A 15,795-nucleotide genomic window follows, 5' to 3' on the forward strand; every position below is an offset into this window, starting at 1 on the left:
AATAAATCAATTAAACTACTTGGAATTAAGCAAAATAAAAAGTCTTTACTGATAATGGGTTCATTGGACTTCAAAATTTCTTCTGCCCTATTGGTCATTTCCTCCTCGTGAAAGTGAGTTTTCTGTAAGACCATTGAGTCTTTTCAAGCAGAAGGAGCAAAATTTAATTTTGGCTCCAATGTGTGATTTGCAAGGTGGAATGTTGGTTGAGACACTTGTATACTAGGTTGGGATTCAGAATTCTGCTTTTCTGTGGACTTCCTACATGATTTATGTAGTCTCTGGGTACATCAGTTCCTCACCTGTTAAAGGATGATCTTGAGCTTCCCTGTGTTACAGAAGGGGATGTATATTTAATATTGGAAAGTGCACAGGTACTCTGCTGCGGTGAATAACTGGACTGGCTTTTCTCGAGATTGACCTAAAAAGCATATTTTGTAAATCTGCATGAGGACTTACTGAGAATCTGATCTTCTGTTGACCATGGGGTACAAAGTTTCACCTGTTCTGATGCTGTTTTCCTGTTTGTTTGTGTAGGCACATCCAAAGCAATACACAACCTCCTCAGGCTCCAGTTCCGCCTCTAGGATATGTATCTGGAAACCTTATTTCAGACTTGGAAACAGATGTTCCAGACGATGATGAGGATGATATTGAAGAAGAAACTGTAGAAATCAGCAGGCCACTGAGAGGTCTAGAGCATACTCCAGGCTCCAGTATGGACAATCTAGACAGCTCTGTGACAGGTAACCAAACACAGTAAACACTGACACCAGCTTGTTCCTCACAGTAAAATACATCATTAATCAAACACTTTTTAACTGAAAATTTATTCTACTCTATTTCTGTAACATTTAAAATGTGTTAGTATTAAACAGTAAAGTTAAAGGAGGATTTGAAAATACTTTGCTGCAAAATGATAAGAAAATTCATGAATTTTAAAAAGCTTTAAAGACTTGAAGGAAAACTCAATTATATCCTAGCTTTCATGAAAAGTTCACCCTACTGGAGAAGCAAGCCAGTTACATAAAAAGAAGGGGGAAGACCTCAGCTTAGGAATATATATTTCAAAATCAGGAGCAGCATAAAAATTTTATCTTAAATCACTTTCAGATATTTTGCTGGGTAAATGCTTTTACAGATGAACACAGGGAAGTTAAAAGACTTCAAAATAAGCATAGTTGGATCAGCACAACATTTGCTTGTAGCGTAAATATAACATTTATGTAGGAAAATGTGTACTTTGAACCTATTTTGTATTGCTGAATTTAGTAATCGTGCCCTTTCAGTGAAGATATTTAATTATTCTGACACTTATTCCTTCTCCCTGCTTTTCTCCCTTTGCATGCATTGGAAAGTTACAACAGGGATCGTCAAAGGGGAACTAGAAGGATATGATAACCTAACATACAGAAACTGAATAAATAAAATTGCTGTTGATAAAATATAGTCAGGGAAATATATATATATTTTTGAAAAATACAGACTATATGGGCACAATGAACTTTTTTACGCATCACCATATTTCCCTTCAGGTTGAACTTGGACTTCTATATAATGTACTATATCCACAATGTACAGCTTTTGTATAGACCCAAATGTACGTAGTGTCCACAGATCATGATGGCTGGTGGCTGCTTCTTCAGTCTTTGATCTCTGTGGAAGAAAGCTTGTTGTTAGCTACACCTGCAGGGAGACTGGCTCAATAACACATTACTACAACAGCACTGCTTATTTTTGTCTTTTTGTGGACTTTGCAAATTCTAAAAATTTTGCACCCTTATTTAAACATTGTTATTCTGAAAACACTGCAGGAATATGACAGTTATGGAACATCAATACCTAAAATTTCCTTCCCTTTCCCTTGTTAATTAAATAGTATGTTGCTTTATCCCACTTTCCAGGTTTTCCCTCACGCTAGGGCCAGACTGCTTGCCAGTCTAATTAAGACTTAAGAACTGTAGCTCTAATGCTGCAATTTGAAATCCGGATCCAACTGAAGACTGTAGAGTTAAAGTTTAAATCCCTGAATTCTGAAGGTTAACTTATTAGTGCATGAGTACGTTAAGTCACTTTGCTTGAATTTCTAGTATAATCTCCTTCAGGCTATAATTCTGCATATTTTTGCATATCTCACTAGTGGCTCAGAAACCTCTCCATTAGGAATGCGGTAAGGGTTTTTGCACTGGTAATACAGAAATAAATAAATAAATAATCAGGTTGCTATATATTTTTCATTTGGTATGTATTAATATGTCGGTGTTGATATATCTATAAATCGGAAAATGAGTGTTTTGAACATTTACATTTTCACCTAATATTTTGGACCAGGCTACCTAGTGCAAAGCAAGGAACAGCTGTATTTCTGCTCCAATTCAAGGAATTTTGTGCTCATTGCAGTTTATGTTTTTATGAATAACATTCAAGGTTTTTTTCTTAGTTAAAAATGTTACTTAATTATTGAAATGTTAAAAACCTGCTGGTGTTTTTTTTCTTTGTTTGTTTGGAAGAAATTGGGCAGAACCTGGTAATGTAGACTAAGCTTGTATGTAAGGTGATCTAAGTGCACACCCACTTGTCCCTACCACCTTCTTGATGTTGTTTCATCCAGCTGAAAATTAAGGTGTTTTTTTTTTTTTTGGTTTTCCTTTGCTTGTTTAATTCCTGGCTGGATCTGTTCTTGATCCGGTTCACTGCATGGCAATGTGTTTGTCAGCACTGCAGGAGGGGGCTGTGCAGCCAGAAGGAAAGCAAAATGACAGGCTGCCCCAATAGCTTATAGCCAACACCTATATTGGCTTAAAACAATTAGGAAACTATAGCCCTGCAAAAATACGTCCAGCAAGTTAGTCTAAATAATCTATAAAATCGCAAACTCTCAGAATAAGAAAGCTTCTGTTTTCCTCGGTTACTACGTGGGCAAAACCTTAATTTTCTGAGCTGGGCTTGTTTTTTATTAGGAGGCACAAGGAAATTGCTTGTTTTACTTGGGGGAATTGTTTCAAAGGAGAATTTTAATTTTGTGTATCTGTTTCTGTTAACCTGTCCAGGTTGCATTTACTGGTGTTAAGGAGGGTATAAAACAAATTGCATCCATTGTTTCTAAGCTGTTTCTCATTCCTTAACTTGATTGCTTTTAGAATACTACAGAATAGAATACAGAATACTGTAGAAGAACTAATTTTTTTTTTTGAACTGAGAAAATACAAGCTACTTCTTTTCATAGGGTTTTTGATTATTTAAACCAGCACTTTCCTAGGAAACTATATACTATATTTTCACTTCTTTAAACATTACATTATATCAAAAAAATGAAGGCAAATGAGAACAGCTAACCTGGAAGAAGCAATATTTCTGTATATTTTTAAACATGTCCTGTGAGTTTAGTGCTTGTAGTAAAACTGAATTGGCATTCCTCAATCGAGACTTCCCCAGAATAGAGTTGCCATACAATGAGCAGGATGCGTTTCCTCACTGTTAGCACACCTCAGTGATGGCTTGAAGACACCCACTCCAGGAGTGCAACGGTACTTTGTTCTTCATGGCTGAGCTGAGACTGAGGTTTTCATCCAATGCCAAATGTGGGATTCTCAATGGGGAAACACTGGCACTGGGTGAACTGAGCTCAGGCTGCTAAATTTCTCTGAAACCACTGTGTTGCTCTTATAAACTGCTTAAAAGTCAGGTTGCCTTCCAGGCTCTTGAGTTTTAGTTACAGCTAACTGAAGATTCAGACAGGGATTTAATCTGCGCTATTAAGCTTTTCTCTTTGCAGGTGGCAGAAACATAACATTGACATGTTATATAACAGAGTGAAGAGAAAGGAGGAGTACACAGTAACTGTATCTGAATATTTTCCAGATATTGCAAAGAAAACTCAAGGAGGGCGGCTTAGGTTTGGATGTTTGTAGAATGGAACAAGAAATCAAAGTCAACGTTTTGATTTGTTCCCAAACTGGTTTTCTAGGATACTAAGTTCCTAGTTTGGATTTAAAGACAAAACAAAACAAACAACAACAGCTGAAAAGCAGCTGTAAAGCTTCTGCTAAGTTGACTTTTTGTTCACAATCCTTTAGGGTTCTTTTTGTTTTCACAGACACATTGAAATGTGCTTTTTCTTTTGCTTATTTTTAGTGTTTACCTTTATAATGAATTGCTGTGGAGAATTATGGCATGAATGGTCATGAAGAGTCTTATATTATTCTACATTAATAGACTTAATTGCATATAATGAATATATGAAATTATTTTTTTTCCCAATGAAATAACAGAAGAACGCTAGGTTTTGTCAGATCAAATTACTATTGTTGGGGGGCTTTTTTAGTCCTCCCCTTATCTTTTCCTCCCCCAGCTCCACCAGTGAAGTTAGTAGTTCAGTCCTAGTGCATTTTTACCAAGGGTAGAGATACACCCATTAACTAGCATGGAAATTAGAACAGGCCCTCCTCCTCCCTAACTGATACAAACTGATGGAAGGAGAGGGATATTCTTGAAAAGAGTGCCATTGCATACAGATAGCAAAACTTTTTTTTTTCTTAATAAAATTGAGATCTGAAATTATAAAGATTTCTATAGGTTATATAGCTCAGTAAGGAAGAAAGTCATTTATTTGACATGTTTTGGTCTTGATTAAAAGAATCAGTGATCACTGTCTGTATGGAAAAGTTGTTCATTCATTGTGTCTGAGCACAAATGGAATAACTCTTGGAAATTACACAAAATCATTTTTGTGAGCCATATTTTACCATGTCAGAGTTCAGTATTTGTATTGATTTGCTTAGGGATGCCTATTGCAGAAGATTCTATTTTATAAGCAGTTAGACAGATTGCATTTAATGGGAAGAATGTGTATCATGGATTAAATATGTGCTCAGAAAATAGGAAACTGCTAGTTTTTGTATCTCATAAAAATGGTAATGCAACAATTAGCAGGGTCATATTATAAAGCACAGACTTTACTCTAGCTTAATGGATCTAGGGATATGCATTCATCAGCAAGGATGGATTTAGCATAAAACGACATGTAAATGAATTGATGACTGATCATAAATTAATTTTAGTGCTGAAGAAGTAATAGAGACACAGCAAGATGCCACTTTATCATAGTATTTTACAGCTCAGCAACATTTGAGCAACTACTTAATGTTTTGTGTGCATTTCTTTTCTAACAGCTTGAATAAATTTGAGAATTTTTTGTGCCTTTCAGCAATGTGGAAACCAAATAATCTAAAAAGATTGAAAATGCAAACACAAATAAATTTGGCTAAGTGGCATAAATTCATTTTTCATTAAATGGTTATGAAGGACATTAATTATGGTTGAACCTCTGAAGTGCCAAATATGTATTTGTGTTTTGACTCCATTTATTTAGAATTTCCTGTCCCCACATAAAAATTTTAAAATAATAATGGTTTATTTTAGTTGTATACATTTAATATTTGGGACATTTCTGGGGAAGTATAATGTAAAGTATAAGTCGAAGCTGAATTTTTGAAGTATGATCACATTTATTCTGCATTCAGGAGTTTCTATTATTCATGTTTATTCTAATGGTACAATGACTGTTATTTCATCATTTCCACTAAAATTACTGGTCATTCCTTGTTTATAATCATGACTAAAGAGGTCAATACCTTTCTCCTATACACAGGCTAGAGGAATTCTGTAACCAATTTCAGCTGGAGTAGCATCAGCCCCCGGGGACTTCATCCACACCTCACAAACCTGATCAGTCTGGTCCTGTTCCATCAAAAAACCTGCAGAGGAATAGGGACTTACTTAACATTAGCATGCGCTTAATGGTCTTATAAAGGAAAGCACATAAGCATGCCCATACAAGTCCCAGTAACATCGGTTGTTAACTTCAAGCGTGCATGTAGAGTTTTGTGTATGCAGAAGAATAGCAAATGGAATTTTCAGAAATGTTAGGTTTGTTGTGAGCAGCTTTTATTTCACAAGTGCATTAGATTTTTTTAATTTTTTTTTTAATTTTTTTTTCTAAAGTAAAGCAAGAATACACCTTGCAAAGAAAAATAGTTTTTATTGTAGGCAAAATGCCACTAAAAGCTGTAGTGTGCAGCCTACAAGAAGCTAGCACCTCAAGTCCCCCTACCTTTCCCTGAGAGCAAAGAAGCTTTCTGTTTGCGTTAGCACCAAGAGATATTTTATGGAGCAAGAAAACAGAGTTCAACTTTTCACAGAGTTGATTTTGTTCCACATAAAGCATTTACTGCTGCTGTCAGCGAGAGTAAAATTTACAGTTGCCAGAAAGCGTAAAAACTCAAATGTGGTCTTGGAGAACACATAGTGAGTTGCATGTAAAGGAGACACTAAAAGCCTATTTCATTCCATTTGCAAATGCACAGTTGATCTGAAAGGGATGTCAGCATCTCTTATCCTGCCTTTATTCAGAGAGAAACAAAAGCACATCTGATTTGGGAAAACAAGAGGCCGGTGGACGCCATTAGAGAAGGCATCCCCATGTGCACAAGGTGAACGCAGCTACGTGGTGGCCTGAGGGGCCTGGGCTGGGCTGCAGCAGGCCTGTGCCAGCTGGGCCATGTCCACACCCCTGGAGGGCAAACATGGGCAGAGTGAATGAGTGGAAATAACAAGAAGTTACCAGGTTAGCTGCCCAGTCACACACAGCTGTGGATGATGACAGCTTGCTGACTTGAGCAGTTACGAAGAGCTTTGCTTCAGCTTGCAGTCTGCAGGTGGCCCAGCAACCAGAAGTCGTGTCATCATTTGCTTTAGTTGTCAGCTGCATTGACGTCCTCACCCAGTATAGCTCACGTCCATGCCAGAATTGAGCCGTTCTTCCAGCCTGACAGGCACTGCCTCCTCATGCAGCTGATGGAGGCGAGGCGAAGGGAAAGTGACCCATGGGCAGAGCGCCTGTTGGTGTTCACTGACCATGGGAGTGCAGAGGAGGTCAGGAACAGGGCTTGTCTAGAGAGTTCGCCTGAAAAATTGGCAGTCTGAGGACAACGCTCTACGGATAATTAACATTTTGGTGTTGTTAAGAAAACCCAGCATGGCTGTGAGTATGTAAAGAGAGAGATGTATGCACACACGTTGGACAGAGCATTATGGACGCTTGCAGATTTTAAGTATATTTCATACTTAAAATGTGAACTCTTTTTTCAGCTGGATTGAGCCCTTCTAAAAGCAGACGAAAAATAGCAACTGCTCCTAGATACACCTTAAAAGTGTCCCATCCAAATGATCACATGTATTATATATTATGCAACAGCTCAGTGGCTGGTTAGCAAATGGACAAAGCAATGTAAGCAAATGGAAATTCAACCTTAATTACCTTTAAAAATTCCTCCAGTATGTTAGAAACCTATGTATATTCATGCATACTCTATTCAATATGTATTTCCATATGCATCTACATAGAGAGTAGAATCATATAAAACCCTTGGGCCCTGAAACTAACAAAATACATCATACATTTTCAGCACCTGAATATCTTTGATATCTGTAGGTCTAATCATATTTTATGTTTCAGCTTGTGCTTACATATTTTGCAGGATGTGTTGATAAGCAATTGTTTGAAAATGTCCTCAGCTATAGCATTTCATTTTCTTATATCTGCATGAAGTGTTTTATCTCTAGTATCTCTTTTCATACACAATCAGAAACTCTTACTAAGACTTTTTACTCTCCATTCTCTATGATGTTCTGTCACACTTTGAATGCTAGTTCAGAAACTGTCTTCTCAGAGGAAATTCAGTTTTAGCCTTCCCTTGCTGTTATCTAGGCTTCCTTACATCTGTGTGCATCAGGTCGAGTCTGTTTGGAAAATAACAATTTTTTTGTGTGCTCTTGGCAAGCAGAATCACACCCTGTCACTCTTTGTTGCACTTAACACACTTTCTGCCTGTCAGACCTCCATAGACCTCTTCAGTTTATTTTCTTGTATCTTAGGAGTGTATGGACTTACGTCATTGTAGCCCACCACTTTGCTGACATTAAAAGATTCAGTCACTGCCACATCACAAAATAATCCATTGTTCTAAGGCTGTTTGATGCAGCATGCTACAGACTAAATTTCAGTATTCATTTATTGTACTCATTTCTTATTTTTTCAGTATATTTTATATCTTACATAATGTATGTAGTTATATATATATAGTTATTTAGCCTATCAGTTTGGTTCTAATAAGTGGGTCAGCATTGATTTACTAGTTAACGATTTCAAACAAAATAATAATTTCTTGGACAAATATTTCTTGGACAGGGCTTTAAAGAACATGACTTATACTGCTGTCCATCTTATGTATATTCACATAAATTCACCTGTGCTTACTGAATAGTAAAGTCAAGGCCATTAAGTATCTTTCCACGTGTTGTCATATTTTGGAAAACTGGTTCTCTGCAGATCCTCATTGGTTCACTGGGATTTTTCTCAACATATGTACGCCACTTTTTAAAAAGCAGCCTCCAGGTATTATAAGATGAAGAGGAACCTGTGCCATCTCAGAGCAATAATACTCTATGTGTACATGGTGCCATGCAATGCCATGTGGTGACTTAGGTCCCAAAACCAGTCTGGTAGCTTTGTACTTTAACTGGATTTGGTAACTAATAAGTGTGGCTGCCCTCTTCCTGGAGCAAAGCCAGGTATTTGGTGCTAGCTGCATATTCTTTGCCTCATTTTCCACTGCACATTGTAGAATTACCCAGTGATATTTATGCATGATTTTCAGAAGTACAAAACATCATCAACTCCACCTGTAACCTCAAAAGAAACAGAATTTCAGTACTTCCAGAAAACTTGAACTCAGTGATGGCTTTGGAAAATACATATTGTGCTGTTGATAGGTCCTTTGTGCACTGAAAAAAATAAAAGAATATAAGTGAAGAGTAAAATATGATTCCTTCCCTCAGTGTTTTGCTCTTCACATTTTAATTACGTCAAGATTTCTATATTCCTTTTTTTTTTTTTTTTCCCACTGGTATCTGGTTTTCTGGCTCCATTTTTATGATGTTGTTATCACTTTCCTCTCCTGCAGTGGTGGTAGTCTATAACTAGAAGGTATGGCTCACTGAGTGACTCAGTATTCATTTTGACTGTGTATTTGCTCTGCTCTTGAATGTCTATTTCTAACCTGTTAAAAAGGAAATTTTAATCCTCCAGAATGAACTGCCTTACATCAGTTTTGCTTGGGCCATTAAGATTGCTCATCTATTTTAAGGTTTGTTTGAGAAACTGATGTAATGCTGGTCTTGTTCAGGATAGCTTTTGAAGCCGATGTCTGACTTCAGCCATATCTGCTGAGACATACACTTGTGCTGTCCTAAATTAAGACTTCATTTTGCAAATACTGAACTAGATGCTGCTGTAAAATAAATCAAGTTTAAAAAAAAAAAAAGTATTAATTTCAGTCTCAGGGAAAATATATTAACTTTCAAAAAAAATGTTTATGGAACCTTCATGCTTGTAGAGGGTATGTATCATTTTGTTTACAGGATGGAGCAAGCTATGAATGGGATCCCATTCAGTTTTGATAGTGCTCTTTTAAATCAAGTTGTGTCAAATAAACATTGGGTTTCCTGTTGAGAAAGGACATATTAAGTGGGTCTTTAACCATTAAATGAATACTGCTCTTTTGTACAAAGCATTGTCAAAGTAACTTTGAGTTTCCTGTTGAGAAAAGACATATTAAGTCAGTCTATAAGCTTTAGATGATCAAAAAAATATCAAATGTGTACAACTCACTAGACCCCTACATTTGTTTTTAGGTTCAATGGTAAATGGATGGGGTTCTGCGTCTGATGAGGACCGTAACTTTTCTAGTCATAGATCTAGTGTAGGTAGCTCCTCAGATGACTCGATCTTTACCAACGGCAGTTTTGCACAAGCACTGGTTGCAGCAGCAGATAAAGCTGGTTTTAGGCTGGATGGAACCAGCCTGACAAGAACAGGTTTGTAGACTCAAAATTGATGCTTTCTGCATGAAGGGTGTCTCTGCCTGTTCTTCTCTTCTTTTCAGTGAACCTGCGTTTCACTTCACGTTTGTCTAACATGCATGTAGTAAGGTGGATGGAGATATTTTTATCAGTATATTTTAAATGAAATCTTACATTATGTTTCATTTTAGTCACTTGAAGAAATGAATAGCACAAACTTCTAATCAGCACTTCTAGTCTGCTGCTATTTCTCTTTATGCTGACTCCTCTATAGATTTACTGACATGTGCTCTGTTTAATATTTCGGTGAAGAGATCACTAATTCTGTGATGCAGTCTTTGATGATTTCATTTCTGCAATGTCTCCTCACAATCATTTACATTTTCAATGATGAAAATCACATTTAAACTGTTATCTCTATCCCTGCTTTTCTGTTGCCTTTTCCTGCAAAAAAATGTATTTTTCTGTGAAGTTTTTCTAAGCATGGGGGTGGAATGGTGTGCTTTTATTATTAACAATATGAACTGTTTAAAAGTATTTTCAATCAGCTGGCTTTAAAAAATATTTAATTCAATAAGTTATTATATTTTGATTAAATTTAACTTTAATTATGCCAACTGAATTAGCCAAGTTAAATGTAACAGAAGTAAAGTGACTACTACTTTTGAAAACAACCAATCTTATCTTCTAGAATGAATGAATGAAGAGTAAATATAATTTTGTTCATAGTTTTAAATCTCCTTGTTTTGTTTTTAGGAAAAACAAACATGCAAAAAACCTTACTTTTAAATATTTGGTACAAAGAATATGTTTGCATTTGCTCAGTCATACTGAAATAGCAAAAATACCAAATTATTTAAATCCAAAGAACCTAATAGCAAATATGAATTTGGGTCATATCTTTTGTTACACTTTCTCTTCCTATTCCTACCCACAGTTCCCGTAATATTCCTATCATTTTAAAATTTGTATTATTTGTCTTGTATAAAGTCTATCCTTCAGTAAAATATGTGCATTCAGGATAAATGTCTCCAAATGTTAGGGATGATAACTGCTGGCTTTCTGCATACAATGACTTCATGACAAACACTGCCTTTTAGGAATGAAGAAAAGAATCTACAGTCCTATGCCAACAACAAACTACAGGGTGAAATTCCAGCTTTTTTAAAATCATTGAGACCTTTCCCATTGAGTTTGGTTAGACATAATCATCCTTAAAAGATGGCTATTTTACTGATAAAAATAGTTAAACACCTCATTTACTTCTTAGATTAGTGAGACATTCACTGAGTAAATTTCTCGTGTCATTTAAATAAAAAGAAAGGAAAAGCTGCTGTAGGTCTTCAGCCATCTACTATGGGCAAATGGGGCCAAACAATAACTTAAAATTATAGTGTTTTGCTTGAAGAGTCTCCTAAACAGTTTTGAATGAAAGGAGCAAATCCTTCCCGACCTTTTCATTTTTGTGTTCTTTATGGTCTCGACAAAAATAATGCAGAGATTCACCCCAATTTAATGCCACTTGTTTCAGTCCCTCTGAGAAGTACAGTTTCCACCACAAACATGCACATAACAAAAATATATGGGCACACAAACACAGAGACCCTTTTAAAGATGATTTCTTATCATAGCTATGTAAATGCAATATACAAGAATAGGATGAGAGCTCTCCTGTCAGTTATATTTTCTTAGCTTAATTAGGTCACAAATGCACTCAAACTGAGCACTTACATGTAACTTCATGGATAGATTATTAGAGTTTGGGGTAAAAAAAATATCCAACTGTTGTGGCTGCCTTTTTATTCTCTTAATGATCCAGAGGCGAAAGTGAAACAGAAAGCACCTGTAAGGAAACAGCCCTCCCCTTTTTTCCCCCACAAAAACATCAGCAAATGGAAACAACTCCGCAAGGCTTACTGTAGTTTCATTACGATATGATACCTCCCAGAGTAGTGTGATCAATCAGACCTGCCTATTATGGATCTGCTGTACCACAGTAAATCCCTCGTAGTGCAAAATGGTGTTTTGTAGTGGAGAAGCAGCAGAATTATTTCTGTTCCCTGCTCTGGAGGAAAACTGAAGCTCCTGACTCTTTACTCCTTTGCAGTTGGGACAGTTATTTTCTTCCCTTCAGAACAGCTGTGAAATATTCTCACTGGTGTGAAAGGAGAAGTCCAACTTGATAGCCTCACGTAGGTGTGTTTGATTGCCAAGCATAAAAGGCTTTGGTAAATCCAGGCACAAGGCATCTCTCCTGCAAGACACTTTGATTCCATTTTCCAGAAACCACTATGTGATTTGCCAATGTAGTTCAGCCAGTTTTCCTTTTAACACCCATGGGAAATTAAATCAAGAAGTAGTGGATTCATCCTTGTCTTCATTTGCACACACTAAATCTGCTATAGAATCTGACACTGCTCAGCAGTTCTTTCTGGAATGGCTGCATACAAAAATAAAATGCTGTAATCAGATATTAGGTGCATTGAAAGATGTGTTTTGGGAGCCCTCACACAATTTGTATTTGACCTATGTCTGATTTAGGTCAGTGCTATTTATTTTCCTTCATTTTCATGGAGGGATAAAAGAGAGAGTTTTTAGTGTATATATTTTTTCCAACCCAACTTTCTGAATTAATAATCACATTTCTTTACTCAATAGAGTAAGTGTGAAGGTTCTTCATCCAGCACTGACTAGTGCTTGGATGTTCCAAGTTTATTTTTACAAAACATCTGTGTAGCGTAATGTGAGCTAGGATGGAATTTCAGGCTTAAATCCGAATTTCTTTACATTAGTGGCCTTTTTTTTTTTTTTTTTTTGTATTTTTAAACAAGATCTTTGATATTTTGTCTGTGTTCGTCTACTCTTTTATCCTTATCTATGAAACAAGGGCTTGATCACTTGTCTTTGTCTGGCTGCAGCTGTGCCAGCTATAGAGGTTGGTGTTTCCAGCCTTCAGCCCAAATGCTTATTACTGCTTTCTCCCATCTCCAGAATTAGCTGCTTAGGTGGGCATTCTGCAACCCATTTCAGTTTAAATGAGCCAGGTTATCAAAGGCATACTGTTCATATTCTTTAAGTTCAATTTGCCTTTTTTTTTTTTTTTTGGCAGAGAAGAGTTATGAGAAGTCCACGTGAATGGTTCAAATGTGGTAACCTCTGGTAGCTGGCAGTGACATGCAGCTGGGAGGCAAGCCAGCCTAAAAGCAGGGTCCTCCTAAGGGTGCACATCAATCAGAAGATAATGGATCAGGCCTTAGGTAGTCAGAAAAAAACTGAAGTCAAATACAGAGGTGTTATTCTAACATGGACTTATTAATGCTAAGTAGCATGTTAGACTATGGCTACATTTTTCGCTTTGCCCTCTTTTTGCAGTGAGAATATTTAAAATAGTGTAGTAGGTAGCATTTTACTCCTGATTAGGCTTATCTAAACCCAGTTGTATGTGGTGGCATGCTGGAAGTAAGCATGTCTGTTACAATGCATGAAGAACAGTGTGGTACTCAAGCATGCCTCTTCCAGAATTTTGGCTCTTTTAATTTTTTTATGAAAAAATGTAACTCTCAGGAGGGTAGGCTCTGGTCTAAGTTAACTAGAAGATAAAGCAGCTTCGTGCTAGCTTAGGAACAGTTGATCAGAAAAACAACAAACAGCTATTTTGTCACTTTCCACCAAATCTCAGAGCATTCGGGCCTACGCTTGCACTGACAGAGCAGAAGTTCTGACTGGTTTATAAGCTTTCCCCTGCAGAGGAGGTTAAAGAAAGTAATAATTTTATATACAAGTTCTAAACAAATTAAAGCGTTAACAGCACTGAGATGCTGGTAAGGACAACATAGCGAGAGAAAAAAAAAAAAAAGGAAAGAAATTAAAAGTCAGTGATATTTAGTTTTCTCAAATATTAAGTAATGAACAAGCCTAGCTAAGTTAACTGAATAAAAATATCAAAATAAGAAGCGGAGTAAATGAACTATGCTCCTGCAGTTTCTGCTGTGATGACCTACTCCATAGAACAGCATCAAAGATGGTTTTAAAAGAGAAATCATGTAGCTTGTTTAGTCTATATATAAAAAATATCTGAGGAATAAATGCATTCAGAATACATTGTATTTAAACACATAAAATACTGAAAATGAACAGGAAAATTTTACCTTTTAAATTCCATCTTTATTTCTCGAGAGAAGAGAGCCCTTAAGTATACAAAGCTGCACTGCTACATAGCTTGCAAAACCAGTAATGTTTATCTCACTGGAGTTACTCCAGATATACCACGCACGTGGGAGCCCCTAAAATGAGAATCTGGCTCAGCAAATGTGAAGGTGGAAGGCAGGAGGAGATAAATTTGATGTGATTGCAGAACTGTTTTCCTTCCCTGCTGAAGGCTGAGGAGTTGTTATGACACATCTGTTCTGAACGCAGAGCAGGTAGGAGTTACATGGCATGCTGTAGTTTTAGCACAACAGATGGAATGACTTTAATTATAAAAGTAAAGACAAAAGAATGCCAAGTTTCTCACTTTGCTTGTGGTGTAGCTTAAGCAGTTGTCATCAGCGGGTACCTCGTGGGGACACTTGCTTGCCTCTGAGAGTTAGACCCTATTTAATGTTTCATAACAGACATTAATAGAACAGCCTGTTTCAAGTCAATAATATTTTTTTTTCATCTGTTTTCTCTTTTTCTAGGCAAAGCGTACCCTTCCTCTCAGAGACCTCGGCCAAGCAGTCCTTTTTCTACTGACAGCAACACCAGTGGAGCTGTCACTCAGAGGCCGAGGCCCACTAAAAAACACAAGGGAGGCCGGTTGGACCAACCCCCCTTGCCTCATCGTAGGGAGGGAATAACAGACGGTAAGTGTGGTGGTGGGGAACCCCTGGTGATGGGCTGCAACAAGCAGGTGTGCAGAATGTGGGAGCGTAAAGCTCTCTTTTAAGGCATGTCCGTTACCGTGAATTACTTGTTTGGTGAAATGGGGTCCCCAGCTTGTCGTGTTGGCAGTATTGCTGGACTAGCAGTGTGGAGCCTGGTTAAGTGGCTTTTCAATGAGCTTTTCTTTGTTTCAGCTCTGAACTAGTCAGCATCTCTAAGTTTTTTTTCAATATAAATCTTACGAAAAAATGACTGTGTTTTATATGGGTTGACATTAAAACATGACCCATGGGTAATTTCACATTAAATCTAAGTAGCCACCACCAGCACTAGCAGCAGATAGTGAATTCCTAAGAAGAAACGTGCAGCCAGTCCACAGTACTCTATTTGGTTTGTGCTGTTTTTTACAGCCACCCACAGCAATAGTAATACATGCCACACTTGCATGTGAGGCATGATTCTGCCTCACATCTTGTCTGTCCTGCTTCATTCCTGAAATTCACTGACATCAGTGACTTTGTCTTCCTCTTTGACATCTGCATTTCTCTCCAACCACCGCTTTCCATCTAGAAATTTCAGGTGTGTCTGCTCTGCTCTTCTAATCACTATCAGCTCAGCTTTCCATTATCTTTGTCTACCCCATCTTGAGTTTGGCAAAAGATGCAGTTGCTGTCTGTTACTCTTTGAGGAGGGCTGGATAGGAAGGTGGCCAGCTGGCTACCTCCTCCTCTTCTCTTCTGATCCGACTGGTCACTGTAAGTCTTGAAATGATCAGAGGGGACAAGCAGGCAAATGGAAAAACGGTGTTAAAGGAGCCACCAAGGATAACTGTAATGCCAAGCAGATGGGGACGTGATCATGTTCCTCATGCTGACCTCTCTTGCAGCGTTCAGGGCAGGGCGATTGTGAGAGCTCAACCGTTCCACCTGCCTCAGTGGCACTCCTGACACTGGCTTGACCATGGAAGCTGGTGTGATGCCAGTGAGTCATTCTCCTATTTTTTAGTACACC

The 15,795-nt window shown here is 37.4% G+C and overlaps 1 protein-coding gene across 35 annotated transcripts in view; it reads left to right on the forward strand.

Annotated features, from left to right (window-relative positions):
• The window catches only part of ROBO2 (roundabout guidance receptor 2), a 931,286-nt gene that overhangs the window by 896,143 nt on the left and 19,348 nt on the right, over positions 1–15,795 (forward strand). For 21 of the 35 annotated variants that reach the window (XM_080591484.1, XM_080591494.1, XM_080591497.1 and 18 more), the window contains 3 exons: positions 538–746; positions 9,754–9,936; positions 14,601–14,765. In XM_080591484.1, the coding sequence (XP_080447610.1) occupies positions 538–746; positions 9,754–9,936; positions 14,601–14,765 (557 nt within the window). The remainder of the gene's footprint in view (positions 1–537; positions 747–9,753; positions 9,937–14,600; positions 14,766–15,795) is intronic. The other 14 variants (XM_080591503.1, XM_080591502.1, XM_080591487.1 and 11 more) reach the window with 1 other exon arrangement.

This window comes from Anser brachyrhynchus (genome assembly GCF_964034855.1).
Source record: "Anser brachyrhynchus genome assembly, chromosome: 1".
Classification (NCBI taxonomy): domain Eukaryota; kingdom Metazoa; phylum Chordata; class Aves; order Anseriformes; family Anatidae; genus Anser; species Anser brachyrhynchus.